The sequence below is a fragment of the Heteronotia binoei genome, chromosome 21, assembly GCF_032191835.1.
Source record: "Heteronotia binoei isolate CCM8104 ecotype False Entrance Well chromosome 21, APGP_CSIRO_Hbin_v1, whole genome shotgun sequence".
In the NCBI taxonomy this organism is placed as follows: Eukaryota; Metazoa; Chordata; class Lepidosauria; order Squamata; family Gekkonidae; genus Heteronotia; species Heteronotia binoei.
In genome coordinates, this window is record NC_083243.1 from 186082568 (window position 1) to 186098158 (window position 15591).

The 15591-nt window shown below is 43.2% G+C and overlaps 1 protein-coding gene across 1 annotated transcript in view; it reads left to right on the plus strand.

Annotated features, from left to right (window-relative positions):
* Positions 1-15591, plus strand: part of PTPN4 (protein tyrosine phosphatase non-receptor type 4) — a 228114-nt gene that overhangs the window by 49973 nt on the left and 162550 nt on the right. Inside the window, exons 2-3 of the mRNA XM_060262449.1 lie at positions 7273-7427; positions 13867-13974. Coding sequence (XP_060118432.1) covers positions 7290-7427; positions 13867-13974 — 246 coding nt within the window. The 5' untranslated portion in view covers positions 7273-7289. The remainder of the gene's footprint in view (positions 1-7272; positions 7428-13866; positions 13975-15591) is intronic.

Here is a 15591-nt window from a genome sequence, read left to right on the forward strand (position 1 = left end):
CTACTTTTTCCAGATCAAAACACCTAAATTATTTAACAGTCCAAAGGTTACTAACCTGGAGTTAGAATACTTCATGCAACTTCTATATATTTGCACTTTATCACAGTTTAAAAAGCAGCAAATGGTCTCTGTCAACTCCTAACATTTGTTTTAGATTATAGGTACATCTTTCCCTTCTTCCCTACCTAACTTTGTAAAAAAAGAAAAGAAAAAAAAGCATGCATTCTGCACACATCCTTTAAAGCCCTATATGGCCTAGGAGCTGTCTATCTTCGGGACCGCCTTTCCCCATATGTACCCCAGAGAGCACTATATTCAGAGTCCCAAAATCTCCTTAAGATCACCAGACCAAAAGAAGCTCGATTATCCATCATCAGAGCCAGAGCATTCTTGGTAATATCCCCCGCTCTGTTGAATGCCCTCTCCGAAAACATCAGGGTTCTGCGAAACCTGCCACAGTTCCACAGGGCCTGTAAGAATTAATTGTTCAAACTTGCTTTCAACAGCTAGAGGGAGGAGGCTGTTATTCCAAAGCACCAGCAATCTCGGTGAAATAAAAGAACTGAAAGAACTGAAACCAAAAAACCAAAAAACATTGGAATAATCAGAACATCAACGCACATCTTGGACGCAATGATTGTAAAATGTATGGAAATGATTTCGTCGTATATCTGGTTTTAAAATGTTGTGTTTAATTGTTGTGAGCCACCCTGAGCCTGTTTAGGGGAGGGCAGGATATAAATCTGAATAAATAAATAAATATCTTACTGCAGAAGAGAACCATCCCACTCAGAAATGTACAGAACAGTTATCCATACAAACCGGAACTAGCATGATGCTACTGTGATTACAACAATTGATTACATGTTGAGAATATACCACATACATTATGACAGGGGTGTCAAACGTGAGGCCTGAAGAACAGATCAGGCCCCTGGAGGGCTTCTATCAGGCCCCCAAGCATTTCACTGTCATCTGCTTTCTTTCTTCTGCACCGCACCTTGCTTTGCCATGCTTGCTTAATCACACAAGAGCTATACAGCCAAGTCTCTATTTTCTCCATTGGCTGACAAGCACACGAAGCAACCTATGTACAAAAATCCAGCCGTTGCATGTTTTCCCCTGCGTCAGGCTCAAAGCATTGATCATGAAATTTCTGCAATCAAAAGTAGTATCAAAGATATCAGGTTTTCACGGCTGGTAACATCATTAGGGTTTGTAGAATCTTTCGGGCTCAAGTGCCGTGTTCTACTGGAGAAATTTTTTCTTCCAGACGTTTCGTTCTCGGCTGCGGAGAACATCCTCAGTCGCGTTGCAACCGGAGCAGGCGCTCTGACCTTCTTAGCTGCTGTGCATTGAGCTGTGCAGCCCTGGCCTCACTCAATGCAGAGCAGCCAAGAAGGTCAGAGCGCCTGCTCCGGTTGCAACGCCACTGAGGATGTTCTCCGCAGCCGAGAACGAAACGTCTGGAAGAAAAACTTTCTCCAGTAGAACACGGCACTTGAGCCCGAAAGATTCTACAAACCCTAATTCTTCTACCTCATCGATAGTAGCTTCTTCTCTTTGGGTGATGATTCCTTGTGGCCACTAATATTCTGCTTTGACAGTTAGCAGGTTTAATTAGGCAACCAGTCGAGAACAATATCTAATCAAGACTGTCAACTTACTCACTCTAGATCAGGGGTCCCCAACCCCTGGGCCGCGGGCTGGTACTGGTCTGTGGCCTGTTAGTAACCGGGCCGTGGAGTGAGGCAGAGGCACCACATTGCCCCTATCGCCCACCCTGGCAGACAAAAGAGGCAGCGCAGCCTCACTTCAAAGCACCACCTCTTTCATTTGCCCAGGTCGTGGCGGAAGGGGCAGTGCAGCAGTGACCTTCACCTACTCCTCATTTAAAGACCCCCATGGGGGGGCAGGGATTGGGCGTGGGCGTTGGGGCAGCAAAAACCCCAGCACCCCCACTGGTCCATGAAAAAAATTGTCTTCCACAAAACCGGTCCCTGGTGCCAAAAAGGTTGGGGGCCACTGCTCTGTATCACTAACTGTCAAAGTTAGGATTAGGTGGCCTGCTGTACTGGCAGCAGGAGTGTGATTTACCTTGTGGTTAGCGAGGTAATTAACTTCTGCCGACACACATGTAATGAATACCAGTCCCTACAATACTTACAACACAAGAATGATCAAAACAACCACGTAGACATTATATATGACAGATCGATCCCTTGACAGAGCCTCCTTGCTTGGATGCAGTAAAAGTGCTCCAAGATCTCCAACAGTTGTAATTCCAGCAGAGGACGATCAAAAGGAAAATCTCCTGCAGCCAAACGCTTTCCCTAAGTATATGAATGTTTCCGTTTTTCTTCTGAATAGGCAGCTGAATAATGGAACCTGATTTCAAAGAGAATCATACCAGCTATCAGTTGTTTTAGCTATACTGAATCCCAGGGTTCTCATGAAGAAAACGGGAAGCCTTCAGTGCTGATCGTCCTGGGAAATCCTGACTATATCTGGGATTTCCGCTCCCCCCCCCCTTTCTGAAAAATCCCGGATATCTTTAGGATGCCACAATATACTTGGAAAATACAGGTAATATTTGTCAAGTATGTTTTCAGCTTGAGTGTATCCAAATGTACACCCTTAGTACTGGTTAACAGCGACAGGAACTTTCCTTTTTCCAGTCCTTTGGTATGCTGATGTGAATTAGGCACAATCAGATTCAGAAGACAAATTCTTCTGTGGTTGCAAGAAATGAACCTGGCCTTAGGGTATGTCAGAATGGTGTTAATTTCAAACCCTGTACATGTGCCCATCCCACAACTTGGGTGCCCTCCTATGCTGCAGGACAGTGCGTATATGTGTGTGGTAACCGCTTGTGTGGGAATAATTGTGCATGCCTTTCCCATGCAATGTTCAGTGGGAGGAATGTTATTTTAGGTCTTCTTGTATTTATCGGTTCTCTGTGGATCCATGCTTTATTATTGCTGGTTTCCTGCGCACTTCGTATGGCAAAGAAATAGCAGGAAGCATGGGAAAAATTCATGAGGCTAGTAATATGTATAATCCAAAATGCTGCGTAGCATATGAAAATACAAGAAGACTAATAAACTATTGAATGCATATAGCAAAATTACAGGAAGACGCTAATAATAAACCCATATTACTCAAGTGCAAAACATTCAGTGACAGTCATTCAGAGTCCCAAAGAAAACTGACAGGTGAAAGACGGGAAAGTTCTTTCCAAAATGACACTCTCACTGAGGTCCCTTGCCCGACGAGTGTTTCAACATGGAATAAGTGCCTTTTCAAGGGCTGGACTGCTTCCTCAGTGTTACTTTACATGGACCGGTAAAGCCTTCAAAAATGTAATATGTGATCACAACAGGACGTACATATTCAAACACCTGGCAAAGACCTTCTATAGCAAAGAACGGAGGGCTTAAAGCAAGATGTATTCTTGTATTTTTGGGGAGGGACGGTGGCTCAGTGGTAGAGCATCTGCTTGGGAAGCAGAAGGTCCCAGGTTCAATCCTCGGCATCTCCAAAAAAGGGTCCAGGCAAATAGGTGTGAAAAACCTCAGCTTGAGACCCTGGAGAGCCGCTGCCAGTCTGAGAAGACAATACTGACTTTGATGGACCAAGGGTCTGATTCAGTATAAGGCAGCTTCATATGTTCATAAGATGGAGAGAGGGAATTACAGTATAAATATAGAGTCTCAAGTACAGTAATCGATTATAGTTAAGAAATTAAAATTTATACAGATTTGAACCCTGTGTCTTCCACCTTGTAAAACACGGGTGTCGAACTAATGTGTTATAAGGGATGGATATGACATAAATGTGACCTCCTTGGGCCGGGCCACATGCGTCATAAAATGTAATGCCAGGTAGCAGAGGTATAAAGTTTGCAAAGGACACAAACACAATTAAGGATTTAAAAAAAATATTTTTAAATATTTTTTAAATATTTCAGCTATTTTTAAAAAAATATCTTGGAAAAAAGCATTCCAGCTATTAGTCCATCAGTTGGACCCCCTTGTGGTGACATGTTTTACTATGGTGCTATCTTATTTATTACTACCATCATTTCATTTTGGGCCAATAATTGTTTATCCTGTACAGCGTGCCTGTCCCATCCACGATGCATTTAATTATTGCTTTATTGTTCCTGCTTTGTTTAATTTTGATGTATTGTTTTAACTCTGAATTGTAAGTTTTTATTGTTTTTTTAGTCTTATGTTGTGATCCGCCCTGAGCCCATTTATGGGAAAGGGCGGAATATAAGCCTACTAAACACACAAAAAACATACTTAAGAGATTAACACTCTTGCAATATTTTGTTAATTTATCTCTGATAACTGACAGCTCTTGCTCTGAACTATTGCATCAAAATCTGGACACAATGTGTTGTAGTAGTGTTGAGTATGCCGTTTAGGTGTTGTTCAGGTGTGTATCTGTAAGTTGCAAGCTTACTTTTGATTTAATGGCATTCATTACAGAAATCTCATGGGCAATACTTTCAGCCTAAGACCCAGTGGAAAATATGAAATGGCTGGGCATTGCAAGTTTTTGTACATAAATTGCTTCATGTGCTGGTCAGAAAATAGAGACTTTGCTCTGTAGCTTCATTGAGCAAGCCTGGCAAAGCAAGCTGTGATGCAGAAGAAAGCATGAGAGGGAGAAGGAATGCCCTTGAGGTGCACAGCATTCACCTCTGCCAGCATGTTGGTGCCCAGTCACTTCCTCAGGCTACTGTGGAACGTGTTGGCAGTGTTTGTTCCCCCATGGTCTGCATCTATCCTCTGGTCATGGAGCAGAACCATCTTGTATTCAGGTGGCAGGAATGTCCTTTCCTGGGGCCTGGGCCTGACAGTTCAGATAGAGAGGTCCCCTGTTGCCTTCTGTGAGTGGTGAGAAAGAAGGAGCCATGCTGCTGGCTGTTCCAGAGGTCCGCCATGAAATGGGCAGTTCAGTCTTGTGCTGTAGGCAGAGACCTCAACCTTTACCAGTGGCACCCTGGAGCAATGTGTGGTGGACAAGACAAGGTGATGCAGCAGTTGATGAAAGTATTAGGCCATCCACAGTGGCTTCGCAACCATCCTCTGAATCACTGATATTGTTCTTCCTTCCAAGCAGTGTTACCAACGTCTGCTGTTGGGGTAGCGCAAAAAAAATCTTTTATGTCCTATGAGAGCTTCGTGTATGAGGCAGAGAAAGGAGGTTCTGAGACCCCTGGTGATGATGTCTGGTGTCCAGGGACAGGGCCTTCTTGAACATGCGAGGATGAGGGCATCTTTTTCCATGACAACCAACCCATCTGCCTTCACTCACCTTCACCCACAAAACACCCAAAGTGCACAGCAGAGGGTAGAAAATCCAAAAAAGAAGGGGTGGGTGGGGGGTGTATAAATGTGGATCCTCAGTCAGGGTGCCCACCATCTATTCCCTACCACCTGTCATGAGCATAGAGGCTGTGTGGATCAGAGCCCTGACCCATGAACACCCTAAACTCACAGCAGAGAGTTAGAAGAACCTAAAAGAATGAGGGGGTGGGATGTGTATATTTGTGAGCACTCAGCTGAGGCACCCACCAGCTATGCTGCACCACATGGTGTGAGTGGAGAGGCTGTGTGGATCAGAGCCCTGAGTTTCACAAAGCCTACAGCAGAGAGAGAGAAGATCAAAAAAGGAGGGATGGGGGGGGGATAGAGAATAAGGACCACAGCAGAAGCAAAGGAAAGCCCCAGGCTGGGTGGCACACAACTATTAGCCCAGGAAACACTCCAGGCAGATAGTTGACCAAAAAAAAGGAGGGGTGGGGTTGAGGGTAGCAAATAGGAACCCACAGCAAAAGCAAAGCACCAGGCTAGGTGCCACACAGAGCCCTGGCCCACACCACAGCCCAGAGTTGATAAAATAAAAGGAGGGGATATGTATAAATGCAGGGTTTTTTTGGAGGAAATCAGTAGTGAAGCCCCATATATGCCCAGGAGGTCATTACGTTTGGCCTCCCAGCATCTATTGGCCGTCTCGGCCCAAGAGACACCCGCCTTGCCTCAACTAGGACCAGGGCTTTTTCAGTCCTGGCCCCGACCTGGTGGAATCAGCTCCCTATTGAGATCCAGGCCCTACCTGGCTTATTAGCCTTCTGTAGGGCCTGCAAAACGGAGCTGTTCCGTCAGGCTTTTAGCTGAGGCTGCGGGCGTCTATTCTTGATCTGCTTGGCCTCCCCGGCCAGCGCTGTCATCTGTGCTAGGAAATGGAATAAAAACTTCCATCTCTGTGAGCTATCATGATGTGAGACGGCTAGGCTCGCTGTGATGACATGGTAATCTGAGTGCTGTCGAGTTGTCTGTTTACAGAATGTTTTTATTGTATTTTATTGCTTTATCATATGTTGTACTCCGCCCTGAGCCCTACGGGGAATGGGCAGAATAGAAATATACTAAAATAAAATAAACTGCTTAAGATGAGCAAAAAGGCTGGGTGCTGTGGCACACACAGACCCAAGAGCAGTTCCCTGCCCAGCAAAACTGAACAATTGGAAAAATTGAAGAAAAGAAAAGAAAAAATTGATCATAGAACGTTTTATTTTAACGTGATGAATACAATATTTTAAGACAAGGTGTTCAAATATTTTCCAAATCATTTCTAAAAAATACGTATGGTATCAGATTATTCTAATTTCTGTGCACTGAGGACAAGCAAGTCCTAGGTAATGCCCATTCATTGAAGTTCTACACTCCCTTCTATATACTTCCCCCCCCCTCTTCAGTTCTTTTGATGAGAATGAGTTTTTTATTTTTATTTAAGACTGTGGAGAGGAAATATAAATAATTGTTACTTCTGGGTTTTTAAAAATTGTTTTGTGGAGGCTTTTTTTGTCTGTTCCACATAAACTAGAAAACAGTTCAGGAGATTGTCGCTCCATTTGTTACAGTTACAAATAAATATTATTTTAAAAGTACATTCTGTTTGTAATAATTGTTTGGATACACTATATTTTTAATATGCTAGTAGTGATAATTTCATGCCAAGGAAAATTGTCCATAGTCATACTTTATGTTCCTAAAGTAACAGAATGACTTTCAATCTGGGGGAAAAAAAAAGAAGTGCTAATGTAGCATTTTTTTCAATTTTTCTGAAAAATTTCGGTTTCCCCCTAAAAAAAAAATGGAAAAAAACCTTGGGGTGGGGGGGTTCTGAGCTTCAAAATTTCTGGAAATTTTACATCTCTAGTAAAGTGTAATATTTTTTGTCTTTTTCTCCCTTCAGACGCTGTGTGGACAGTAATGACCGCACGTTTCCGATTGCCTGCTGGCAGAACCTACAATGTACGAGCATCTGAGCTGGCACGAGATAGACAGCATACAGAGGTGGTCTGCAATATTCTACTCCTGGATAACACTGTACAAGCATTCAGAGTTAATGTAAGTCCAAAGTTGTAGAAGATGTGCTGTCATTTGCATTTGGTCAGAAAAACATGCTTTTAATATCACATATTACAATTAGTTTACAAGCAGCATGTTTCCTTTCAGTTTACCTAAACACAACTCATTTAGGCATGGTAAATGGATGATGAACTAAGGTTGCTTAAAAAATAAGTAAGTGCTTAAATGTGATTTATCCTGAAATAAGAAAATTTTGAAGCAACACAGTGTATTGTCATCTAATATTTGCTGTACAATAGTGTTTGGGTCTGGTGTAATTCAGTGACCGAGTGCGAGCTGTAGGCAGAAAGTCCCTGGTTCAGATCACAGCTGTGCTGTGAATTTCAGGTGGTATTTGGCAAGATATTGTCTATCAGTGCCTCTTGCCTGTAATTTAATATTGGAATAATAATGCTGTTATTTTTGCTCTAGCATATAAGATAATTCTATGAGTATATGTGAAGTGCTTTGGACGCTAGTGAACTGTTGTGTAAAATATTAAGAATTAATAAATTGGTCCTCTTTATAAATTGGTTCTCATGGTACAATGTTTCAGTCCAGTGGCACCTTTAAGACCAGCAAAATTTAATTCTGGGAGTAAGCTTTTGTGTGCATGCTCATTTCTTCAGTTAAATTTTATTGGTCTTAAAGTGTTCTCAATCAACTATTTCGGGAGCTGTGTGTTGAAAATGATAAAGACTTTGAATATTTGCTGTTTCATTCTGAAGTTTGTTGACTCTCAAAAGGCGACTGTGTGAGGCGCTTTTATTACTTTTTTGACACTCTCGGAATTTTTGGAAGATGTGACTGCCTCACTCAGAGATGAACTCAAAGTGATCAGGCATGACATCGCTTATTTATCAGAACCAGGGCTTTTTTTGAGCAAGAGCCCACTAGAGCACAGCACTGGTTGGGCTCCAGCAGAAGAAGGCAACCATGAGTTCCCATGTGCACTGGGGTGACAGCTTCCTGGAGTCCAGCTTGCTGGCCAGGCTCATAGGACTGAGCCATGCAGTTGCAAGAAAATTAGACAAATCTTATGCTGGCCACATCTGTCATCTCTGCATTTATTTCAAAGCTAACTGTATTCAAATGTAATTTAGGCCGTTGCAAGCTACACCAATTTCTGAACCTTTGTAAGCTAGAAATGAAAAGTGGGATATAGAGTGATGATCTGCAGATTTTTTGTGAAAATACGTCTGAGTGATCTGATCTTCTTTCCATGGAAATTCCAGAGATGGATGAAGTTGGGGTAGTACAGGAGGAACAAAATTACATTGAGCTGAAGCCAAGGTTTAAGAAATTGTATCAAGAGATCTTCTTTGTGTTCTCTGTGCAGTCCCACACTTGGGTTTGACACCTACGCTAAACCCAACCACAGAGGATATCAGAGCTAGCCTCATTGTTTTGGCATACTTTTCTCTCATGTTCTGGGGAGCAGGCATCAACTGAACATACTTGGAGCTGAGGAGAAAGCACCCTCCCACTCAGTTCCTTTTTGACTACAGTGCAGTCTTCACTTCATTGCATTTCTCTCATCTGAGTTCCTCTGTATTCATCTTCTACTGCCTTCTTTGACATTCTTCTTGGATTTCTTCTGTTGACAAAAAAATTGTTATGGGTTTTTCTCCCTTTTATCTGCCCCCCTTTCCCCTCCCGCCTTGAAAGCAGCGTATGAAAGGAACTGTTTTTTCTTTAAGAAATGTTGTGGTTGCCAGTCCAAACTTTTATCTACTGATAGCCATGACTTGTGTTAGTTTGCCTAGGGAAAGAACATTGAGTAGACTCCTGCACCCACTGTGCCAAGTTCACTAAACAGGCCAGAAAGAACAGGGCTTGTAAGGCTTTGTACACTCCTGTTGGAGACATCCCTCCACCCTGTTATGACTTCAGCTCCACAATCCCAAGCAACACTACCTCCCCCACCATTGAAGATAGATTAGTTAAGTCAAGGGTCTCAACCACTTTGGCTGTGAAATTATACGAGGACAGATTGTCCAAAGGGTCATTGGAGTCAGCCCCCTCGGATCCAAAATTGAAACTGACCCTGACACGAGCATCTGTCAAACCGTTTGTCATTTTGGTTTTCTTGGCCTCAACACTGACTGTACGCCCAGATGAACTGCTTATCACTGACAGAAGTCTTTGTTGCAATGACTGCTTCTACTCCAGCCGCCACAGCTGTTCCTGCACAGGTCAGTGCCCCACCTGCCACATTTGATCTAGTGCCTCTGGATCAACAGACCATTACTGTAGGATCTGAGTCATTCTTGGTGCACAGCTACATGCCATTGGTGCAAGCCCTGCCTGAAGTCGATCCATATTGAACCCAGTGGTCAGGTTCGAGGGAATTGTACTGTCCTTCCAAGGACCAGGAAGTCAGCTTTGCTCTACTGGTTAGGCAGCACTCTAGGATCCATTTGGCTTCATGTAGCACTCATCACCATTAGGCCCTTGGCTCGAGGTCACCTTCCTATAGAGGCTATTGATGCAGTGGCCACAGAGGGTACTTGTCAGATTCAAGATTGCCCTCCCTACATTGATCTCGCTCTTGTAGCTGAAGACAACATGCCTATCATGTTGGGTAGGCTCAGCATGGAGGAGTGGACCCACTCACCATTGATGTCCCCCAGTGCTCCTATAGGACTCCTCACGATAGATCAAGAACTTTTTAACAACACTGCCCCTCTCCATCCTACAGGCTGTCTTATCGTGATCATTTGCACCTCCGTACTGAGCCTATCCAACCTGTTCATCACTCGGCCTTGGTGTCTTCCCACCAGCATGCCAACTATACAATATCCCATGCATCCTTTTCACTCTGTGTCAACAGTCGCTTTGGGTTGGACAAGCTTGGTTTACGACTTCCCCAAAGGGGCAAGGCAGGTCGTGTTAAAGCCTCTGCCTGAAAACAATTAAATTTATAGATTTCAGAAACATAGATCTGAAAAATCCACACTTGTTCAGATAAATATTGCTATTAAACCTTAGAACATAAGAGAAGCCATGTTGGATCAGGCCAACGGCCCATCAAGTCCAACACTCTGTGTCACACAGTGGCAAAAAATGTTATATACACACATACACTGTGGTTAATAGCCACTGATGGACCTCTGCTCCATATTTTTATCTAAACCCCTCTTGAAGGTGGCTATACTTGTGGCCGCCACCACCTCCTGTGGCAGTGAATTCCACATGTTAATCACCCTTTGGGTGAAGAAGTACTTCCTTTTATCCGTTTTAACCTGTCTGCTCAGCAATTTCATCGAATGCCCACGAGTTCTTGTATTGTGAGAAAGGGAGAAAAGTACTTCTTTCTCGACTTTCTCCATTCCATGCATTATCTTGTAAACCTCTATCATGTCACCCCGCAGTCGACGTTTCTCCAAGCTAAAGAGTCCCAAGCGTTTCAACCTTTCTTCATAGGGAAAGTGCTCCAGCCCTTTAATCATTCTAGTTGCCCTTCTCTGCACCTTCTCTAAAGCTATAATATCCTTTTTGAGGTGCGGCGACCAGAACTGCACACAGTACTCCAAATGAGACCGCACCATCGATTTATACAGGGGCATTATGATCCTGGCTGATTTGTTTTCAATTCCCTTCCTAATAATTCCCAGCATGGCGTTGGCCTTTTTTATTGCAAACGCACACTGTCTTGACACTTTCAGTGAGTTATCTACCACGACCCCAAGATCTCTCTCTTGATCAGTCTCTGCCAGTTCACACCCCATCAACTTGTATTTGTAGCTGGGATTCTTGGCCCCAATGTGCATTACTTTCCACTTGGCCACATTGAACCGCATCTGCCACGTTGACGCCCACTCACCCAGCCTCAACAGATCCCTTTGGAGTTCCTCACAATCCTCTCTGGTTCTCACCACCCTGAACAATTTAGTGTCATCCGCAAACTTGGCCACTTCACTGCTCACTCCTCACTCACTCACTTGTAAAAATATGTTTGTAAAAAAAAACCTTGTAAAAATGTGTTTGTTTTTGTTTGGTTTAATTTTAGTTTTTAAATAAATCTTGGCTACTCCTCCTGGGGTTGTCATATGAGGCCAACAAGCAGGCAGGGGATTTACCCGGAGGCCCTGAGGGAGGGAGCTCCAAAGCGAGTTCCGGGTGAGCTGCCATTGCATTTAAATGGATTGCGGTTTTTTAAATGCTTTCCCTCTGTTGAAAATAATGGAGGATGGGGGCACCTTCTTTTGGGGCTCGTAGAATTGGACCCCCCCTGGTCCAGTCTTTTTGAAACTTGGGGGAGGGGGGTTTGAGGAGAGGCACTAGCAGCTATGCTGAACATTTGGTGCCTCCTCCTCCAAAAGCAGCCCCTTCAGAGCCCCAGATACCCATTAGGTTGAGTCTCCATTATACCCTATGGAAACTGGTCTCCATAGGGTATAATGGAGCATGCAGTAGCTCCCCCCCCCCCAGCCTCCTACTTTCTGATAGCTCTGAAGTAGGGAGAACGCTTCAGACTAGGGGATCCCCAACTGAGGATTGGAAACCTTAACTCTTCCTGAATACAGATACAAATAGACTATGTAGTACAGGAACTAGAATGGTAGATCCAAGTGGGTATCTGTGTTGGTCTGAAGCACCTTTAAGATCAACAACGTTTTATTCAGGATGTGGGCATTTGTGTGCATGCACGCTTTGTTAAACAGGATGGAATCAGAGTATCAGACCTCTCTTTCTCTCTCTCTCTATCTAGGGCAGAGGTTGAACAGCAAATTAGCATACACTATACTGAAGTATTTTAACAGATGCAAACAGAACTAACAAGCTAAATTCATGAGGTCATTATTGTTTAGATCAGGGGCGTCAAACATGCAGTTTGGGGGCTGAATCAGGCCCTCGGAGGGCTCCTGTCAGGCCCCTGATCAACTAGCTGTCATCTGCTTCCTTCTTCCTATATCTTGCTTTCTTCTGCATAACAGCTTGCTTTGCAAGGCTTGCTCAATTGTACAGGAGCTACAGAGCAAAACCTCTGTTTTCTCCATTGGCTGAGGCTCCTCCCTTGGGGAGGAAGGGGGGAGGAATAGCTTGCTTTGCCAGGCTCTGTCAATTGCACTACAGAGCTACTGAGCCAAGCCTCTCTTCCTTCTATTGGCTGAGGCTCCTCTCCCCCAGTCCCCTGGGGAAGGAAGGAAAGAGCCAGAGTTTTGTTTGCCCAGTTCCCTGGATCCCATGGCAAAAATACAAAGAAAACATCTTTAGGACCAATGAGTGCTAACGTTTAAAGCATGTTTTAAGTTTTATATATATATATATTTGTGTTTGTGTTCTTTATAAAATTTATATCTCTGCTACCTAATCTTAAATAGATGCACACATGGCCCAGCCCAACGTGGCTTGGCCCAACCCAACATGGCTTGGTCCAACCCGACATGGCTTGGCCCAACCCAACATGGTCTGGCCCCAAAAGGTCTCATTTATGTCAGATCTGGCCCTCATTACAAATGAATTCGACACCCCTGGTATGAATTCGACACCCGATATGCACCCACCAGAGATTACAGCCCACTCCTTAAAGGGGGGTGGCCACATTGGCTGCATATCGGGCTTTCCCGTCCTTAGATACCATGTGTAAGGCAGCTACCTGGAAGTCGGTGCACTCATTCACCAGACATTACAGGGTGGATAAATGGGCATCAACAGAGGCAGCCTTTCATTTCATTTTCATTTTCATTTTATTCGATTTATATCCCGCCTTCCCCACCGAGGTGGCTCAGGGCGGCTCACAACACAAAATTCTAACAACAAGATTAATGAATATTAAAATACATTAAATAGTTTACAGCAGTTAAAACAAGAAAACGATCTATCAATGTGCTATCCTACAACCTTCCTTGGGGTTTTTCAGGTACTGGTCAGTTATAAGCCAACCAGAAGAGGACTGTCTTTGGGTGCAGAGCGCTTCAACATGTAGACACGGAAGCTTCTCCCGTGTTTTATTTTTAAGTTTTTCAAAAAGCTTTAATTGTGTTTGTCTGTGTCCTTTATAAAGGTCCTACCTCCGCTACCAAATCTTAAATCGGAACACACATGGCCCGACATGGCCTGGCCGGATAAGGCCTCATTTATGTCAGATCAGGCCCTTATAACAAATGAGTTTGACACCCTTGGTTTAGATTCAACTAGAATGGGTCTGTTTACATGGTATGGAAAACCTTTCTTTTAAGCTCAGAGAAGGAAATCACTAGCGATAATTAAACTTTGGGACAAGATGAAGGAGGAGCAGGTATTTTGCAGAATAAAGTTGATAATATATGTGGTTGAAAAGGGTCAAATCATTTTGTTACCTCATTTCCTTTACCATTTCTTTATTGGTTTGGGAGAGGGGGAAGAGTGGCAAGGCATTCTTCTGAAATGTTACTTTGGAATGTTGATTTCATTTGGACAGATTTTCATTCATGGACATTTTTCCCCCCTGCAGAAACACGATCAGGGGCAAGTTCTGTTGGACATAGTTTTCAAGCATCTTGATCTGACCGAGAGAGACTATTTTGGTTTACAGTTGGCTGATGATTCTACTGACAACCCGGTAGGTTTGGATGTATTTTCTAAACAAATTGATTCTTTTAAGATTCTTTTGAAGCTAGAGGTTAAGTTTTGCTGGTCAGGTACCCCACATGTTGTGGGTCTTGCTTGGTTTGAGGACTCAGAGTTTCACTTGGTGGATAGGAGACTGGAGAACAGGGTGTTTAAGAAGCTGCATTCTGAACACTTACAACTAGTTCTTGATATCTGATGCTGCCCCCCCCCCCCCCAAAAAAAAAACAATCTGGAAAATAATGTTCCAGACCTTGAAACATCCTGCTTTGTTTTCTGAAAGTATGTCCCTTCCCTGTCCATGATTTATCAGGAACATTATAATACAAGTACTTGTAAGCAAAGTTTGTACATCTTGGTAGTGCTTGTTCATTCAGCATATAGCCAGTGCTCACAGATAGGTTTTGTTAAAACAAAAACAGCACTTTTCACTGAAGATAGAAAAGTGGAGCTTGACATTCAAGTGTAGAATATAGTAATGTCACATTTCAGTGTTCACAAGAGTGCAAGAAATAAAGTGGGCTAGGGGATTAGGTTTTGTTAATCGTTATACATACTATTATGTTTTGAAATTTGTCATTATTATATAAGATCTGTTCCGTTGTTCTCACAATTACTATGTTGCTTGTGTTGAGGCGGTCTCTTAGTAAGGTCACAACTTTAGAGCTCTTTGGCCTGTGCGAGTGTTGCCTATTTCAAAAAAGAGGGGGAGGGAATTTGTCTATTCCAGTTTCCCTCCCTCTTGTCTTCAGTTTCCTCTAAGAATGGAGTTGCGTATTAGTGATCATGCGTGCAGATACAAAAATGGTCTTCTCAGGGTTAATTCAACCTGCCGTTTGCAACGGAATTATCAACTGGCAGTTATGTGAAAAGCAAAATAAGCTGAACCATTAAATGTGTTAAAGTAAAGGTATCTGTAAACACTGGAAAACTGAAAGAAACTGTAGAAGTTAGAATTTCTTTTTTCTTAAATAGTCACAACATAATGAGGTCTTTGTCTTGCTACCATTTAAGAAGACGTTATTGTTTTCTGTGCATTGTATTAATATTTGGTATCGGAGTGTAAGGTCTTCAGTTAGCTCTTTGTTCTGATCAACTAGGTCCCTTTTGAGTACCTTCATTGTTGACGTCTTTCAGCCAGGTTTCCACAAAATAAGATTGCTAGCTTGAAAGAGAAAGTAAGAGCCCCATATGTGAAATTGCCCTTCCGTGTCTGGAGAGGAGAGTTCTCATACCAAATGGAGCTTCAGAGCAGGCTAAAACAGTGAAAGCAGACTTGCATTGATTCTGCCTTCTCCGAAGACCAGTACAGGGTTGCCACTTTCTGGAAAGTCAGGGAAATGGAAATTGGTCAGGGAAAGTCAGGGAAATTGGTCTGAAGTCAGGGAAAGTCAGGGAAATTGGGATTAAAATATATTCAAACAGTGGATTTTTGATCTGCTGCAAGAGCATGATCTGTTCTTGTGGCAACTGGAATAGAGAAGTAGCAGAATACAAGTGAAAGTTAATGATGCCTTTTCCCCGCTCCATCTTTTTCTCAGCTCCACCCCCCAGCAACCAGCCCAATGTGTTTAAGTTTAAGTTGATTTATACCCCGCCCTCCCCGCCA